This window comes from Musca autumnalis, unplaced genomic scaffold (genome assembly GCF_047663935.1).
Source record: "Musca autumnalis isolate F117 unplaced genomic scaffold, ASM4766393v1 scaffold_3, whole genome shotgun sequence".
Taxonomy (NCBI): domain Eukaryota; kingdom Metazoa; phylum Arthropoda; class Insecta; order Diptera; family Muscidae; genus Musca; species Musca autumnalis.
The window spans coordinates 62,226,485-62,246,965 of record NW_027411866.1 but is presented as its reverse complement, the minus strand read 5'-3'; the positions used below and the strand labels follow the sequence as shown (position 1 = coordinate 62,246,965).

General features: G+C 34.4%; 1 protein-coding gene across 2 annotated transcripts in view; it reads left to right on the top strand.

Annotated features, from left to right (window-relative positions):
- Nup205 (nuclear pore complex protein Nup205) overlaps positions 1 to 20,481 on the top strand; it is a 273,611-nt gene that overhangs the window by 121,707 nt on the left and 131,423 nt on the right. For both annotated transcript variants that reach the window (XR_012411979.1, XM_073979163.1), the window contains exon 10: positions 17,962 to 18,166. Coding sequence is in view for 1 of the 2 variants with exons in the window: in XM_073979163.1 (XP_073835264.1) it covers positions 17,962 to 18,166 (205 nt within the window). In the remaining variant the exon portion in view is untranslated. The remainder of the gene's footprint in view (positions 1 to 17,961; positions 18,167 to 20,481) is intronic.

Below are 20,481 nucleotides of genomic sequence, written 5' to 3'. Positions count from 1 at the left end.
TGGTTTGTCCTGACAGCTGGCGCTTCTCAGCTGCGATAGATGGTGGATGTTCTCCAAGGACCGCATTCACACGATAACTGTTTACTGCATTTGTGTGAATGCTACTTAAACCTGTTTGAAAGGCTTGTTGATCTAGAGGTTATCTCTTGTAACGTTAGACTTCTCTTTCTAGATTATGAGCACGGCTTGCTCTGAGTGAGTCCTCTGCTAATATGGAGATGGCCTTCAGCGCAGTTGTTGTGCTGCTTACGTATCCTGGCAACTGGAAAGTTATTTATGATGCTGGAAGAACTATAGCCACAAGGGTCCTTGCTACGGGCGACAAAAGCGAAATCGGTTTGTAAGATTCACCTTTGCTGGCATCCTTTTCGGGCTTCAGTAGCTGGCCTATTTTCCAGACTTCGGGAACGATGTGTTTCGCAAGCGACAGGTTGTAAATTTAAAGCTCTGTTCCTTTACGTGCAAGAATCTTCAAGGTTTACCACTTTTTACTCGAAAAGCGTTCCTTTACTTCTGACACCATACTATTCATATGAGAGCAGTTTACAAGTTTTACTATTTTTGCCGGTTTTACCACTTTTAAAAGTAAAGGAAGAGACCATAAGTGAGAAACTTGACTTCCGGCCGTCCCAGCTGTTGCAGTATAAACACCGCCGCTACACGCAATAGAGTTTACTTCCTCCGCAACAGGTTTTGATTCATCTTACAAAAGGATTTTACTTCCCATCAGTGCAGTGCAGATTTCGACATTGACTCCAACTGCAGATTACTATTTCGTGAATTTTATTTTACAACGTTTTGGAATTTTTTGTTGTTTTGTAGGGATCTACAAATCGACTTGTTGAGCAGGGTTCTCTAAAGCAGGCAAGGAAACTTTTATAATTTGTATGTTCCTTTACTTTTAAAAATGGTAATTGTTGCAAAATGGTAAAAGTGGTGAACTGCTCTCATATAAATTGTATGCTTTTAAAAGTAAGGAAACACTTTGCGGGTAAAAACTGGTAACCTCAGGCACGTAAAGGAACACGACTAATACCAAAGAGTGCAGTCCGACTCTACTTTTAGCTCAATGATTGGGACTTCCTAGCATAATAAATATTACATTGCTTTAAACGTACATATTTAGATAAATAAAAGAATATATACATGTGTAAAAATAAAAACACAAAATTCATCTCTATTGGATTGATGGAATGGGTTCAAATGCTAAGGAAAAGATCGGATCTACCACGGCTTCCTTTGAATTGGTTCAAATGCTGATGCAACGATCGGATCTTTCACGACTTCCTTCGAATGGTTTCAAATGCTGATGAAAAGATCGGATCTTTCACGACTTCATTTGAACCAATGCAAAAAATCCAGTGAAATCATGGCATCTCATGGAACCACTTCCATAAAATTTTGCTGGGAATATGCCATAACAATTTAATCAAAAATTTTACATTTTACATTTAAGAGTATTTTCTCAATCAAAAACCAAGGGATTGTCATTTAAGAATACACCTATATTACCCCTCAAAGCTTTCGGCACTTTTAAAAGAAAGTCCGATTGCAGGAAAAGTAATCGTTTTAGAGAAAAAAGTTATTTAAGAAATGCTTAAAAAGTCTCAAAAATATTTTATGGTTTCTCACACAAAAATTTTCCGCGCTAAGTGGGTTAACATAACTGGCATCAACAGAAAGGTCAATAGTTCTTCTTCCAAATGTGACTTACGTGGGTGGTACGAAGGAAGAACGCTATAAGATAAATATTAAATTTTACGAATTTTCAGACAAAAATGTTGGTCTATCTAACCCGCCAAAAATGGGTGCTTTTTATGTTGTTTTGTTTCCCCAAGTTTATTTTTGCATCTTACTTTTGCAAAATTGCAAAATTTTACTGATCGCTACCAATATCAGATTTCATCCCGGCGAAGGGAATTATCAATTGGCTTCTTAGTTTTTGAAATGATGCCTTTTTAGCGAAAAACCGAACTCTTTAAGTGTCTATTATTCCCATATGAATGAGAATCACGCTCACTTTTCGGCTTTGCCAAAGAAACACCAAAATCAAAATATTCTGCAACATGTCAGCACGTATCAACTAAGAATTCATCGAATTCTGTGAGTTGAAAAGAACATCACCACAGTTGCCTGTGAGGTTGTTATTGGAATTTTGTTTTTAACAAATTTCCCTTTGCGCGGGCCTCCGCTGTTTTTTGTTTGTTTTGTTTATTGTTGATTTTGGTGTTTCTTTGGAAAAGCCGAAAAGTGAGTGTGATTCTCATTCATATGGGAATACTAGACACTCAAAAACTGAGAAGCCAATTGATAATTCCCTTCGCCGGGATGAAATCATGATATTGGTAGCGATCAGTAAAATTTTGTAACACTGTCAGTTCATTTTGAAAAACATTACTCTCTGTAATAGAGGGCAATAAATGAAGTTGAGCCAATGGGGGAATACTCCACTCAAGCAATCAAATGAGATTGAATCTTCAACAATAAACAAAACAAACAAAAAAACAGCGGAGGCACGCGCAAAGGGAAATTTGTTAAAAACAAAATTCCAATAACAACCTCACAAGCAACTGTGGTGATGTTCTTTTCAACTCACAGAATTCGATGAATTCTTAGTTGATACGTGCTGACATGTTGCAGAATATTTTGATTTTGGTGTTTCTTTGGAAAAGCCGAAAAGTGAGTGTGATTCTCATTCATATGGGAATACTAGACACTTAAAGAGTTCGGGTTTTCGCTAAAAAGGCATCATTTCGAAAACTGAGAAGCCAATTGATAATTCCCTTCGCCGGGATGAAATCATGATATTGGTAGCGATCAGTAAAATTTTGCAACACTGTCAGTTCGTTTTGAAAAACATTACTCTCTGTAATAGAGGGTAATAAATAAGGTTGAGCCAATGGGGGAATACTCCACTCAAGCAAATAAATAAATATATAAATAAATGAATAAATAAATAAACATAAAGATCATAAATATGCTAAATCATATCTCTTAATGTTACAAATAAATATCATAACTACCCAGCAAAATTTGAAGGAATGGGTTCCATGCGATGACGTGATTTCATGGCATCTTTTGAATTGGTTCAAACGAAGTCGTGAAAGATCCGATTTTTTTCATTAGCATTTGAACCAATGCACTGTGGTTTAGTTTGTATGGGAGAGCGCGACAAAAATATTAATAATCAAGATATCGATCTGAAAATTTTACCGTAAACTAGTAGTGACTAGAAGATAATTTTCCCCAAAAATCGTCAGGATTGGTCCACTTTTAGGTGTAGAGCCCCCATAACGGTACTTCCAGTTTTTTATTAATTTCAAGATTATGTCTATATTTTCAAAGTGAATTCGCTGTAATTTGACATTTTGTGTTCTTTGGTGGTATAAAACATCTTGGATAGGTCCATGGTCAATAGAGGTCCATGCTTTGGTATATTCTCCATATAGACGTACCTCCCGTTTTTTAATAATTTCAAGATTTTGACCATATTTTCCAACTGAATTTGCTGCAATCTGACATTTCGAGTTTATAATCTGTATCAAACATTCTTGCAAAAATTCATCAATATATGTCCACATTTGGGTATAGTCCTATATCATGTTACCTCCATATATTTGGCATATTAAGTATTTGTAAAAATCATGATATTTTATGAATTTTATTCTTGACAAGGATTAACTGGTAACAAGTATCAACAATTTAAGCCATAGAATATTCTTACTAGGAGGTTTAACACATGGACCAAAGGCATACCAGATTATATTAGATGTAAAAAATGTCCTATAGTTCTTAAACCGGGAATATCTGGAAACTAAGATGTTTTATGAGATGTTTAGTTCGTGTGGATGGGTTGGCATTTATTAAAATAAATACTAGCTACAGGATTTCTGGATTAGGAGAGTTCCCAGATCGACTAAAAATGTACCAGGGCATATAAACAGTAAACAAGACCATACAGGTGGTCCTGCATGTCAAAATAACCATTCTACGTTGTTTAGTTTTCCGTGTGGAGCTTAAATCTACGGCAGGCCGCGTTTTTACTTTCAACGGCAGATAATTCTTGCTTCAAAAATAATGGTGTCTTTTATAGCAAGCCAATTTGCATGATGTTTATATTTTTTTTGTCCTCTCGTTGTGTATCCAAATTTTTGAAATTCCTTTACAGAGACAGTGTATAAAATGAAATCATATCCCGCAACATCCCGCAACGTCCCATGCTGGCATTGACAAAGTTTTTTGAACGCCATATTTCAAAAACATACAAATTTGAAAACACACATTCATATTGTAATCCTAAAAACATCATCTATATATATAAAAATGGTGTAAAAAATGTATAGTAATTCATAAAATGAGAACGGCTAGGCCGATTTCTGTAAAATTTTTTGTCAGTTATTCGTATTTTCGAGGAGAAGGTCTTTACAGAAGAAAATTTTGGAAAATATCTCTGGAAAAGTCGGAAAATTGGAAAAATCGAAAATTGAGTTTTTGTATGAAATTTTATTCCTTAATAGCGAGACGAAGTTCGCCGGGTCCGCTAGTTTTTTATAAAATAAGATCGAAAAAAATGCAAAACAACAACACCGATTGCTCAAAAACCCATTCACAAAACTTCGAGTATACTCAGTATAATGAAAACTGAATACCGCTCGGCAACTTTCGGCAGACGAGATAATTTTTTTCTAATTCTGGACACTTTCACGAACATTTAAATAAAAATAACGTGAGGATCCGTGAGGATCCAAGGTACTAAAAGTCTATTTCTTTTCACAATATTAAATAAAAAACACTCACAAAAATACATTTCAAAAGAGATCAATTTTACAACAAAATAAAGATACAACTTTATGATGTTATCAATTAAAAACAATAACAATACCATTAACTTTAACTTCCATTTCTTACTACAGTAATTTTACACATTACTTTTTTGTGATATCACTTTTAACTAGTCACAACGTTAATGGAAATTTCAATGTCTCAATTTCTTCAAATGGAAATTTCAATGTCTCAATTTCTTCAAATGGAAATGCTCACTTCTGCGGCTCTGCTATAGCAAGTACCGTTAGAAGTTGTAAAAAGAAAGCTGGAATACTAAAATTGGATGTGTCTACGATAGATTTGAATAGTTAAAATCATAATTTGTAGACATCGATTTTTGTATTTTTGTCGCGGCCTGGGACCACAGTGCAATGCAAAGGAAGTCGTAAAAGATCCGATCTTTTCATCAGCATTTGCACCCAGGAAGTCGTGAAAGATCCGATCTTTTCATCAGCATTTGAACCCATTCCATCGATCCAATAGAGAAGAATTTTGTGTTTTTAATTATACACATTTTTCTAAATAGATAAGATTAATTATTTACAATAGGCTTGATGTTGTCGGAGACTCGAAATCACAACCAACGTTGTTAAAACTCTCGTCGTAATGATAAAGTCATTGCAAAGGGTTGGTGAAAATGCCATGCCAAAGCATTGGTGGAAATGACATGCCAAAGCATTGGTGAAAGTGACATGTCAAAGCATTGGTGTAAATGACATGCTTTGGATCCAAAAATGAATAGCATCTTTTGGGGTCCACGCTCATATAAAATTCATCGATGAAGATGCTAAAAAGAGGACATGCCAGATCACTTTCACCCATGATTGAATGACATCTTTGGCATCGAACATTTTGCTGGGTAATTAGAAAAGGAAATACATATGTTCCAAAGCTCTTTATATTTAAGTATTCACCACTGTTAAAGGACTCGAAATGTTATTGATTGAATAAATAAATAAAAAATAAAATAAATAAATAAATAAATGAATAAATGAATGAATGAATAAATAAATAAATAAATAAATAAATAAATAAATAAATAAATAAATAAATAAATAAATAAATAAATAAATAAATAAATAAATAAATAAATAAATAAAAAATAAAAAATAAATAAAGGCTATAGTCAGGACGGAGCCGACTATGTGATACCCTACACCACTACCACTGTACATAAACTTTTCACTGGTAAACATTTATTTTAGGGAATATTATCCAACTATCACCAAACTCAATATACTACTTCATCTCCGGGGCCCCCATTAGCTACCAACATTTGGTGCCGATCCTATCAAAATTGCGACCTGTAACGCGATCAAAATTGCGACCTGTTGGTTTAGATGGACGGACACACGCAGCCAGATCGACTCAGCTCGTCGAGACATTCATTTTTGTATATAAGTATGGGTCTAAGACCATTATTTCGACGCGTTTCAAACTTTTTGCCTAAAAACAACTTATAATATCCTCCCCACATAGTGGTGTATGGTATAAACACGTTCTAGGGGCGTTAAACCAGGCTCGTACGATGAAAACACAAAGTGCTTCTACGGCCTCTTGTTCTTGGGAAGTCAACTGGAAAGTAGTATTATAACATTCTCACCTACATCGAACTTGGGTTTGTCAATCGCCGACTATTCTTATAGAGATCGCATGTATATGTTTGGTTGATGTCCGGATGTGCTTCCAAAAATGCGCAGGCAAAAATTCCTCTCAGCAATACTTGTAATATGTCTGTACGTAGGTACAGGAGCTCTCGATCTAACAAGTCATTCCTCAAGTCATCCGTACACTGCTAGGTCTTGTTTCTGCCCTGAGCTACTGTTCAGTTTCAGGAACGCCTAGGAGTTGCTCTTTACCCCTATGTGATACCAGAACAGCAACTCCTTCTTTCTGTTGAAAGAAACTCGAAACATTGACAAACAAATATCAAAACAAGGAAATAACAAAATGATAAATTATCTATGGTATCTCAGTCCTGAACTCGTTGACCTGGCTTTGTTTGATCCGACCGTCCAAAACACCGTAAAGAGCCAAATAGCGACGAAAATCTTAACAAAGAAAACTAAAACAATGCGTTCTCCAAGTAGTCAGATTCACCCAGATAGATCAAAAATTACATTCTGTCAGTCCCTTGAATAAATTTTAATAAAAATAAAATGAAAAAACATTTTTCATTCCAAATATTGATAATATAGGAATAAAAATGTGTTTTTTTTTTTTCAGAATAGACCCCATTTTCGGCCAAAGGCGGCGTACCTAGTCACGTTTTTCGGGTCATTGGCTTTTATAAATCCAATTCAGTAATAATTACATTTTTTGTTGCTGAACATAGAATGTTAAGAACAAAATGTACAAAATGTAGTACACCTATTATTTGTAGGTTTCTGAGCTTATTTTACGTTACATTTTTTAATAAACTTGCTGTGGTGCTACGGAACATAACGGTGAACAAAGCGTACTTTGATAAGTTTTGTCTAGAGTAATTGCTTGTGCGTATTATTTGTGATCAAAGATTTCAGTTTTGTGAAATTTTGAAAAGTGAGAAGATGCCACGTAATCGGTGCGAAAAAATGTATATGCACTTTTTATTTTTGTTGGTTTTCTATGTTTTTCTAATTATAATAGTTGTAAAAATCAGTACATAGCAAAAGTATTTGCCAGAAAATTAATTATATGTGATTTTAGTTGACATATTTCCTAGCGTACTACATGTAGTACGTTCGGCACTTGGTTGTAAAAAATATGAATATTATTTTACAGATTTTTATCATTAAATGAGATAATAAAGACCTTAGAAGAAATATTTGACCAGTTTTTGCACGATTTTTATGACATTACAATTGTACCCGCCGAAGGTGTGAATACGAGGGCTACTAGGTAAGTTTCTGTCTTAGGCAATATCGTCCAAAAACGGACGTTGTGCCAGGAAACATTGATGCCGTACAAGAACTAATAATGCAAAATCGTTATGTGATATACGGTGAAATAAAGGCCAGGTAATTTTTTGCACCAGCATACATTCGATATTGTATGTCCATAAAAAAGGTTTGTTAGCTTTGGAACCTCACAATTTGACAATTGCTCAAAAAAGGCTGCTGTCGATTGGTGAAAAGAAATGTTGAAAAAATACGATAGCGGTACTTCACAAGGTGTTTTTACGGTCATCATGGATCTATGCGTGTGAGCCCGAAACAAAACAGCAATCGACCATGGGGTCTTCGAAGACGAGCCAAAGCCAACTAATGCTGTTCATTGAAGAAGCACTTCGTCCGTTTCTGCGGCTAAGCTGGTCATATGGCGACTATACGGTTTGAAAAACGTAGGACTCTAAATTCTGAGTAGATTCCTGACTCTAGCACGTCAAGAAAACAAAACGTGCTCAACGATTTTCGTCGCCCGAAGATGCTGTTGAAGCGTTCAAAAACCATGTTTTGGAGATGTCTCATCCGGAGTGGAAAAATTGCTTGCACAATCGGTTTGAGCTTTGGCAAAAGTGTATAAATCATGATGTAGAATACTTTAGAAAACAACAAAACGATTTTTACTGAGAAATATTCGCGTTTTCATCATTAGGCCAGAAACCTTCATAGAAGCCCTCCTAATTACATTAAAATTAAATTTAAAAATTTATCTCTTCCATTATTAAATGTTGAAGCTGAGTTTTTTCGAAATCGTTATTTCATTGGTTCAGATAGCGATGACAATATTGCACTTGCGTAAAGCTGGGTACACATTGTCAGTTTTTAATGACAGCTTTGCGGTTGCTTGCTAGTGTGACCGTTAATTTTTGTCATTCATCATGCAACTAGTTGGACAGTTATCGATAATTGCGAAAAATCGACATTCAAAACTGATAATGTGTACCGCACTTTATTGTAACAGATCAAGCCGTCTGTGGAAAGAGCAAAGCAAAATCTGGAAGACACCGATGCTATTATTTCAGCATGTGATCAGGAAATTTAACCCTTAACCCTCGAATTGTTTTAAAAAATTGTTGATAGTGATTTGGTGCAAGTTATTACAATTCTCCAATGACTATGCCCCAAACATAATAAGACCACATTTGTCTTTTGTATACGTATATGCCGAGTGTACTACATGTAGTACGGCCTTAAAATCCAAGTTAGAAAATATTTTTCTTTATTTTTTCTCCTGTTTTGTAATGTTATCAGTCAGAATAACACTATTTAGAAAAATCACGAAAATCGCTGCATAAGTTTGCCCGTCGGCATATCCGGGTTAAACTGTCCCAGAGATATGGGTCGCCGAAAACACCAAATAGCAAAAAAAACAAATCGAGATTTTCATAACTTCGAGGCCCCAGTGGAACGTGTCAACATATTCTAATATTGCTCAAACTTTGACAATCTGAAAATCTAACAAAAATAAACACTTTAAGGTGATGCAGCCTAAAAAATCCGACATCGATTTTTCCCATTGACTTAAACCAGCCTAATGTAACAAATTAAGACAAAGAAAATATTGAATTTTACATAAAATATTGGATCATTTAACAAATTTTATATTTTTGTAAAGTTTAATAATACAAAAATCGTATTACAATATACATATAACCATATTCTTATATAATCTACACCGCGCTGTGGTAAGGGGTCTCAATAACATAATCTGCTAAACAACAACAACAATCTTAATTTAGAACACTTTGAAGTTTTTTGACTATGTTCCAACTTCAATGGACAATATTACGACTATTATGACGATTTTCGACCAAAATCAGTTTGTATATTTTGCATGTTACAAATAGAATAATTCGAATTTCAAATGGAATAATTCGAATTAGAAATAGAATAATTCGAATTTCAAAAGGAATAATTCGAATTACAAATGGAATAATTCGAATTATAAATAAAATATTACGAATTACAAATAGAATAATCGAATTATAAATGAAATGTTACGAATTACAACTGGAATGTTTCGAATTACATGTGAAAAAGTGTAGTTATTGCACATGGGCTTCTAAAATGCTGAGGTGTTATTATTGGTAAAAATGAAAACCGAATATTTTTGACGCTTAGTGTAATTGAATTTAGTGCTTGCTAGAGCCCGTTAGCATTACATTATAACTACCGCGCTTTAAAGACTTCTGAGTGAATTATTGATTAATATTGATATTGATAAATAATGTTTTTGTAATCAAATTCTATTATAAACACATTTCTACATTTTTTGGGATATCCTTAATGTATACTAGCAAAGGCTAATTGTTTTAAAACATTTTCCTTCTGGCATAGGTAGTCCCTTTTTCTGGAAGTGTCTATATACTCAATTTTTGTGGTTAATTCTAAAACTTGTTAAGTTTAAAGAATCCAGAATTTCCAATGATACCGCCCGTTCTAACTTCAATATATCAATATTCATCACTCTGATAAGGGCCCAATACGTTCATATGTTTTTCGAGACCCAGACTCCTGACTTTTGCTACTATACGATATAACTGCACAACAAACTCTGAATTTTATTATATCTACAACTGAAATGTGAAGAAATTTCTATTACTTCTGAAGTTTCTGGCACTTGCACCAATGTCCATGCTTCTCACGTAGGACGTATGCCTAATATCAGTTTTAAAATTTTATTCACTTTTAAACTTCCCAAAACAAAAAAGTATGTTTTAAATCATATAAAAAATAATATTTTTCAAAATATTGAAGATTTTTACATGGGATTTGGTTCAAAAAACTACTCCACCACTGTATAATGTTACGGCCCAATTTCAGGTATTTTTATCTACGTTTTCGCCACAATTCGGATGCAAATGCGTGATCGTGTTTTTTAAATCGCCGTGTCAGTGCGTGAAAATGCATCAAAATTTGTCCGACTTCGTATCTAATTTTTTAGGAATGCGCCCATTTCTACAGTGGGAGGTATATTAAAACTGTTTCCCGTTCATTATAGCTGTTGTTGTTGTAACAGTGTTATTTATTATATGTTTATTAGGGTGGTTTTAAAAAATCGATGTCGGATTTTTTATGCGGCAACCCCCTAAAGTGTTTAGTTTTGTTAGATTTTAAGACTGCCAAAGTTTGAACACAGTCGGAATATGCCAACACGTGCCACTGGGGCCTCAAAGTTTCCGTAGTAATTTGTAAAAATTGTATAAAATTATTAATTATTTTGGTTCAGTTAGGCCGAAGTCATTTTGTCTGGATGGGTGAAAACTTTAGTATCTTACTAAAAGGAGTGTCTACCAGAGAAAAGCTTATGTACACATTTTTGTTCTAGTGACTACACATTTTTCTTCTGGTGTTACATATCAATTTTTGTAATGAAAACAATTACGTATTTAATTATTTCTCGTTAGAGTTGAACTTAATGACCGATGATTTTTTTTTGCAAGTGAAGAAGGAAAGCCGACGATTCGAAACCACACAACCACCACTCATCAGATATGTCTGCTGTGGAGCGGCTTCTCTGTCATCAAACTTTTCATTTCTTAAATGCAAGTTGTTTTTTTTACAGTGAGATGTAATGGATATGGGGAATGGGTGCATTTCCGAGGGTGCTCTGGCCTTAATCGCACCCGGGATCACAGCGATATGTATGTTGCTGCTTGCTGCGCCAGACCATCGAGCAGTGTGTCTTCAATTTCGTCGTCTGACTCTTCGTCGTCGTCGGAACACGAGACGCCCCCGCAATCTCCCCAACAACAACGTTTTTTTACAGTGAGATGTAATGGATATGGGGAATGGGTGCATTTCCGAGGGAGCTCTGGCCTTAATCGCACCCGGGATCACAGCGATATGTATGTTGCTGCTTGCTGCGCCAGACCATCGCCCAGTGTGTCTTCAATTTCGTCGTCGTCGGAATACGAGACGCCCCCGCAATCTCCCCAACAACAACAAACGCAGCATCAAAGTGCCGGAAATGCATCATTCCTGCAATTCAATTGCAACGGTCTCCGCAATAAGGTCAGCGAAATTGTGGATTTTATGTGTCGGACAAACATCATGGTCGGCGCGATGCACGAAACAAAGCTCACCGCCACCTGTAGCTTGCAACGTTGTGATGGTTACAACGTTTTGCGGAAGGATCGCGCAAGAAACGGAGGGGGAGGACTTGCCTTCCTAATACACCAGTCTGCCCGGTACAGACCTATCTCGCTTGAGCTTGATTCTAGTGGCCCATACATGGAATGTAGCAGTAAAGTGTTGTACTGCTGAGATAGATCTGCTTAATGTGTACATGTACGATGAATAGCTGTGCCAGGCGTTATATACCCGGTAATAGTTCGCTTTTAGAGGCAATAACCGTCTGGTGCTAGAGGACTTCAAAGCTCATCATGAGCCTTGGCACTTCGTCCTAGGTAATGACCAGAGTGGTACAGCGCTGGCCGAGCAAATTGATAGCTCCACGTTTTGCACGGTGAATGAAGACACTCCTACGAGGATAAGAGGAGATTGCCACAACTCGCCAGCTCGATATCACCATTGTGGCACCATGTCTGATAAATGACGTATCCTGGCAACTCGTAATTTCCCTTGGCTCATAACCTCTGAACGCCGTACCTTCCTGAACCATAGGAAAACTGATTGGCTGAAGATTTATTGAAATACGAAAGGCATTCACAGCAAATATCAGATAAAGGAAATAAAATGATAAATCAACTGTGGCATCTTAGTCCAGATCTTGTTGGTCTGGCATTGTTTGATCTGATAGTGCAAACTATCGTAAAGAGCCAAATGTGACAAAAATCTTAACAAAGCAAGCAGAAGAATATGTCATTTTCTCCAGAAATATTCAAACCAAACTAACAAAAGAACAACTGCCAAATGAGGTCTACTAAGCTTAATTACAAGTGAGACTTATTTATTGTACGAGAGATTAAACATTAACTCCGAATTTCTTGAGAAAGAACATCAATTACCAGGAGGGGTAAAGCATGGTAAACAACTTGAATGTTGGGAACGACATAGCAGATCAAGGAGTCGAGTTCATCACCAAGTAGTCATTTGTACCAAAATAGATCCAAAACCACATAATGTCAGTCCCTTGAATAAATTTAAATAAGAACAAAATGTAAAAGACATTTTCTTTCATTCCCAAAAATTGATAATTTAGGAAGAAAAATGGGTTTTTTTCGGGACATTGGCTTTATAATCTCGAATTCAGTAATATCTACGTACTTTGTTGTTCAGCAAGAAATGTTAAGAACAGAATGGTCTTTATTTTAATGTATTGGAAAGCAGATTGGCTGAAGATTTATTGAAATACGAAAGGCATTCACAAACAAATATCAGATAAAGGAAATAACAAAATGATAAATCATCTGTGGTATCTTAGTCCTGAACTTGTTGGCAAAATGCAGAAAGAGATAAGGATCGCCGAAGTAGCCAAATAGCCATAAAATCGAGATTTTCATAAATTTGAGGATCCAGTGCACAGTGGATGCACCCATATGACAAAAATCAAAAATTTTACTGTACAAATAATGTTTTGTCAAATTATAACTATATCTTGTTTTGCAAGCATCAAAAAACATATTTCTTCTTCTTAGATAAATTTTTGTATTTGTTTGTATTCTTGAATTTTAAACGGAAGAAAAAACTAAAAATCAATTGTTTTCCAAAGATTTTTGCTATTTTGACCTTTAAGAGCCGTTCCTAGAGAGTTCAAATGTTCTAGAAAGCTGTTTATTGAAATCTTTGCGAAATTATTGTGGTTCATTGTTTTCTTGAATTTTGAATAGTTTAGTTTCTATGGTACTGCCTTGGTCCAAACCGAAAAAGAGGATAAAAATCGCATATGTTTTGTCATTTTGACTTTAAAGAACTATTTCTACAGATGTTCTAGAAAGTTGTTTATTGAGATCTAAGGTACATTTTTGTAATTGGTTGTTTGATTCAATTTTGATCGGTTTGATATCTGTAGACCAAACTCCGAGAAAAAATTATAACGGAAATTTTACCTTGACGATTTTGACATTGAAGATGAGGTTGAATTGATTTTATGTGTTTACATTTTTTTATTCTTTAAGATGAGAGCTACAATTTTGCTTTCACGAGTAAACCAAAATTCCTAGCGGTTTAGAAGATATGAGCATGGCAAAATGATCCCTTTTTTCATTAAGGCCTCAGGCCTTTGATCTTCTATTACGCTGCGGTGCCAAAATATGGTTAATTTTCCATGACTCAAAAAATTACACACAGTGTTATTTTCTTGTTAATAAATAAACATTTCTTTTGTTTTGTATATTTTTGCTTGTTTTTATATTGATGTTTAAAACAACATTAGTTGGTATTATTTATTGGTATGTATATGGATGATTTTAGCATCGAAAGGATACCTTAAGCATGTCCGATCGTGCTCAATATTTGTTATGATTCTTCTATAGTGATAAATACATAGTCCATAATGTTTTAAGATGATAAACCAATGTTTACTAATTTAGTCTCATTGCCCTAAAGAAGTGCATCCACTGTGCCGTGCCGCGTGCTAACATATTCCAATTGTGCTCAAATTTGGAAGTCTCAAAATCTGACCAAACTAAACACCACCTAAAAATCCGACAATGCAATAAATTAAGACGAAGAAAATAGTGAATTTTAAATAAAATATTTGACAATTTAAGAAATTTTATATTTTTACATAGTTTAATAATAAAAATGGTATTATAATATACATATTACCACTTTAATTGACAATTTTACGTCTTTTATGACGATTTTCCGCCAAAAACTATGCAAACAGTTTTTGCATATATTGTACATATGCAAAATATGCAATTATGCAACAAAAATACAAAATATGACCCTGTTATTGAATTCAGTTTTCACTGAAACGAATTTTAGTCCAATTCAAATTTTCGTATCTTTATTATTAAAAAATATGCAAAATCCGATGTCTAGTAATGAATGAATTAAGTAGTTTGCCTAGTAATGTTTTTAGCCTACTGGTACAAATCGGTTAAGGGGTTATCCTATACTTTTATTTCTATAAAAAAGCACATCTTAAACTACCTTTGTAATTTTTGTTGTTGAAAAATATTGCACAGCTTTGTGGGAATTGCCTACCTGCGAAACCCATTTTTTGTAAAAGCGTTTTCATATATTTTGGTGCGCGTTTTAAGAACCTTATAATCTTGTCTTTAAGCGGGAAAGAATTTTCAAAAATCTATTTTAATAAAAATAGTGACCTGTAAAAATCAAAACTTCGATTTTAACGAAAAAAATGGACCGATTTTTGCCAAAAACCGACCAAGAAATTAAAAAAATCTGTCTCGCTTAAAGACAAGGGTTTTATGTATTTAATAAGCTCACCAAAATATACGAAGATTGGTGTATTCGTTTTCGAGCTATCATTGGCACCGACTTCAAAAATTACATTTCGAAAAAAAAACGCGTTTAAGTTTTTATTTCGGTTTACATGAATAAAAAAATGTATTTTTGGTAAAATTACAAGGTCCTGGTCCATACAGAGCTCTTCCGCCGACGATGCAGCTTGTAAAATGGAAATTTGGTGTTGCCTTCGCAACATTCTTCCTTTACGAGTGCACTCGGCCGCACGTCTCTCTGCCAGTGCAATTGGTGCTTGGTCGCTTGGTATGCGTTAAAATAACAATGATTTTGTACCTTCGTTAAAAAGACCAATCGCAATGCACAGTGGATGCGCCCATAGGAAAAAAATGAAAAATGTTATATCTGCGTATAACAATTTTATAAGCGTTAGTATTATAAACATACCAAAATTCACTGTACTAACTATGTTTTGACAATTTATAACGGTATTTTCTGATGGGAGCTCATAATAATATGTGTTCATTCTTAAAAATAGTGCGTTGAAAACGGAAAAAATAAAGCGCTTTACAAATTAAACAAAAATATAAATGAAATCAAATATATATAACGATTTCTAAAATGGAAGTTGTTATTCAAGATATGAACTTATTTTCTATATCATTTCATCTGTGCATATTGATCCTTGTGTATTAATAATAACAGCCAACAAAATATGTTAAAATAAGCTTTTAACTAGTATCGCTACAGATCTCCGCCGCCTCATTAGCATTTTTTTCTAGATTTAGGTGTCAAGATTTAAAAAATGTATAAGTTAGCTGCGGAAATTTTGCGGATGAACATGGTGTAGCCAATTTTGTGACGTAACCTCTAAATGAAGAATTTGGAAAAGGGCCCAAAATCTGTAAAAAAAACCTTACCCTACAATTTTCGGTACTGCCTTGGTCCAAACATTGCATATCGTAATATTTCTCCGAATCTTAGATAGAGCAAAGATGGTACATATCGGTCCACTCCTTCCGGTACCTCCCCATTTAAAGTTAAAAAATATTCAATAGCATGTCACGCGCGATATCTAATAAACGGAGCAACCGATTTGGTTCAAACTTTGGATCACGTAATATTTTGTACAAACTTAGTTTAAACTCGAAACTAGGCCATATCGATCCACTTCTTAGGGTACCTACCTCAAAAAAGTTCAACATTTTTGTATAAGTGCAGTTTAAGGTCTGTCCGAGGATCCTTTGGAAATTTTTACCGAAGGTAGTCCTTGTTATCCTGTTTACAGCGATATCATGTTTTTCGTGGCCAAGTCCATGCTTCCTGGTATAATGGCTCTAAATTAAACGGTGATCGACTGAAATGACTAGTGGGTGCAAAATCTATCGAAAGTAATAAGTCCCACAATAAGACCCACTTACAAAATCGAATATATCCGTCCATTCCTTCGGGTACCTCCTCCGAAACCTTGTGAACTTTAATCAAAATCCATATTTTTGTCGGCATGTTCATACGTCGAACAAGAGGGCGCAGAATTCTGAAAACCATCTAAATACATAATTTTCTGTGAAAAACAGATTTTCAAGTCACGCAGACTAAAAGTATATCTCCGTAAGCAAAGCCGACGCATACTTTTTTACTTGTTTTACATTGATTTTTTAATACAACATTAAGTGGTACTATTAATTGATATGTATTTATACGGTTTTAGCATCGAAATGATACTTAAGCATGCCCGATCATGCGCAACATTTGTGATGATTCGTGCGTAGTGATAAATACACAGTCCCTAAAGTTTTAAGATGATATACAAATATTTAATATTTTTGTCGCACTGTCCTAAAGGAATGCATCCACTGTGCGATGTAAGCTGCTAAATTTACAACGAGTGCTCCACTTGAGAGGGTTTTGTGGCAAATTTTCCAAATAAGTTGATTGAAGTTGATTGAATAAGTTGATTGAAGCTTTCGTTGCTATTTTGATTGAAGCCGCCGACGCATCTTCCGAGTAAAGACTCTTTACTTAGATCGTTGTATATAGGTCTAATAGCATCCAAAACATTTGATGGAAGTGGTCGGTAATCGAGTATGAAAGCTTCTTTTCTTGCCCGAGCCCGTTGATATGAACACCACGAGTTTTCACCGGTTGGACATCTCTCGTGACATGGATTTGTATCGCTTGAACTGTAATGATAAATGTCGCCCATATTGCCTCATGTATATCGTGAATTGAATTCGAATGACGTCGAATTGCAAGTCCATAGTAGACAGTAAGCTTGTCAATCAATTTTCCTGTCAACATTCCTTTGCCTCCAAGCTTTTTGTTACTTTTTACTAAACTTCGAAGGCGGGACCCCATACGCATTTGGACGTGTCCGATAATTCCTTCTTTATGACTTCTACCTCGCCATATGGATTAGAATTTAATAGAATTAATTTCAGGGAATTCCCAACAGGTAGCCATTGTGCAAAAAGAAGTGGCATAATAAACCAATAAAGTACGCCTAAACACACAAACCACTACGGGTTCTCCACTTTGAAAGGTCATATCTCAGCCAATTTTGCTCCAATCGACTTGAAAATTTTTGCGGCACACTCTATACTACCTGTACTTCAATAATTTTTTTTCTCGATTTTTTTGAAATTGACAAGTAGGGATAACCTCTTAACCCCCAATTTATGCTGAGATGTTCTTAGTGGTTATTATACATATTATGTATTTACATATGTATTATAATCTCTGAAAATATATTAATTGGTTCAATCAATATTAAGGCGAAATATACATTATTTTAACATAACAAAAATTATCTTTATGAAATATATAAGCCTTAACTTAACTAATTATTTTTTCTTTTTTTTTTCTTTATGTATAGTTGTCTGAAATACTGTTCAGTTGTGTGCCTATATCTTGCTTGTCTTCATCAAAAAAACAGGAACTAATTATAGAAATATTGCAAAAAATTTTACTTAAAATTAGCCCTAATCTAACGATTTTGGAGATATCTGCAATTATATCGGAAACAATTTTGATATTACTTGTTAACTTGAGGAATTGTTTTTCAAATGCATTAGAATTTGGTAAGTTTTTGAAGTAAATGCATTTATCCCAATGTACAAATATATTATTATTATTACTATTAAGCCATATTAGCCCTAAAACATAAACAAAAGTATAAATTATACTCAGTTATGGATTTATTTATTTTATCATTCACTTTATATAAACAAACATGTAACCAGGAATTATCTTCGAAAACTAATAAACAAACAACAAGAGAAATCTAAAACATACATGCACGGGTCCTCTACGAATGATTTCTAAACAATAAAAACTGAAAACAATAGTCAATACAGAAAAGGAAAAAAACAAATTTATTCTTCTGTTGCAAAAACTCCCAGCGAAATCAAAATGCCGTTTTGTTAACAATGTGCAAGCTTAAGAAAACTGACCCTCCTCAGAGAGAATCACCTTTTTCTGTTTTTCGATACAGAAATACTACAAGAAATAAAAAGCCGTATACATATTTTTTCGTTCGTACTTCATGAACGTTGGCACACCAACAATTACAATAGCGGTATTCACTCATGTTGGTAAAGTGGCATTGTAGACCTTGTACATCTTGTTAATATTGTAGATCTACAAGTGTTTACAATACCACAACAACAAAATACATGAAAGTTTAATTTACCACAGGGTTGTTAATTTACTCGACCTAAAAGTATTGTAAACATTCCATTGTACTTTTACAAGGGTTAGAACAGCTGATTGTTGTGTCGTCACTTTGTTGTGAGTTTTATTTATGTCGGAGTTTTGTTGTTTAGTAGAAAAATGGGAAAAATAAAAAGAATAAAAGAATGGAGGCCAAGAAAAAAACAATTTTTTTATGAAAAAAGTGTAATAAAACTGAAACTAAAAGATAGACTTACGACGACGTTAAGATGCTTTGATTTGTTTACGATATTCACAAAAAAGACATTCACACTTCGTTGTAAAAAACCCTGGTACATATACATAGTACATTAACAAGAGTTGTAAATCTACCACAATGAGTGAATACCGCTTATTTGTTTTTTGTCCACAAGTGCGAGCCCAAAAAAATACAATTATGGCCTGTTTCTCTAAGACGATTCGAATTCAAATTCGTTCGAATTACTACCAACCTCCTGTAGTTGTAGGAAAGTTTGTTTGATTGAAAATAAAAACCATTCAAATATTTTTCAAAAACAGAAGTTTGGTAGTAGTATTTTGTATTTGAACCGTCTCACTGTGGGTGAAATCCAAATCTAGCGGGGAAAAATTAATAACTTTTAAACTAGTTAAGATAGACTATTGAAATTTTTATCATATGTTTTTTATGACCGTAGGCCCCATGTTATGGAATATGGTGTAGATCCCATATAGCGGTACCGCCCGATTTTCGGCGTTTTGAATAACTTTGCTAAATTTTCTGGCCGAATCAACTGTATTTTGACATTTCGGATTCCCTGAGGTCAAAAAACTTCTCCACAAAAATTGGGAACATAGATCCACGTTTTGGGTTAGCCTCCATATATATGTAGGTATTGTCCGATTTTACTTATTTTAAAGTTTTTAACAATTTTTTCTGACCGACTTAGCTGTATTTTGGCATTTAGGGTAACCAGTGGCCAAAAAAACTTCTCCCAAAAAAAGTGGAGGCATAGCTTCACGTTTTGGTATAGGTTCCATGTAATGATATCCAAACTAAACGACTTTTTTACTTCAAAATAAAATGGCGATAAAATGAAGAGTTGCAAATAGTAGCAGTCGGAATTTTCGGAGTCATTACCTCGGAGTATGTATTTTAAGAAAACCTATATTCGAAAGTGATCCCCGGTTAGTTGTACTTTATATAAGATACTTAAAGTCGAAAAGTTTTGTCTTAATAATTAAAGATTATTTTTTTGAATATTTACAACAGTAAACAATTAAGCAATCACTTTCTTTTTAAAGCAGCACATCCAAACTGTGGGAAAAAATTCAATTATGCACTCTTTACTTTAATTTTTCCCACAATTTTTGACGATCAAAACAAATACCAAAAAAAGTCGATTTAGCAATCACGAATAAAAACTCCCAATGTATGTACCGCTATAACAGCCAACTACAATAAAATACAAATTTGTTTATTGTTTTCGGGTGCCGCAAGATGTTTAGAACAGGACGCCATTAATTATTTCCATATAACATGAGGTCAGTTTTCGGACTTTTGCTCCGCTAGATTTGAATTTCGCCCACAGTGCGTCTTAGTGAAACAGGCCATTATTTTCTTTACGCTTTCTTTTACTTACAATGAATATTTGACATCGAAGCAGAAGAGAAAAATTTAAAAAATTCCCTTCAGTGAGTGAATAAAAAAACCCCTCAGACAAAT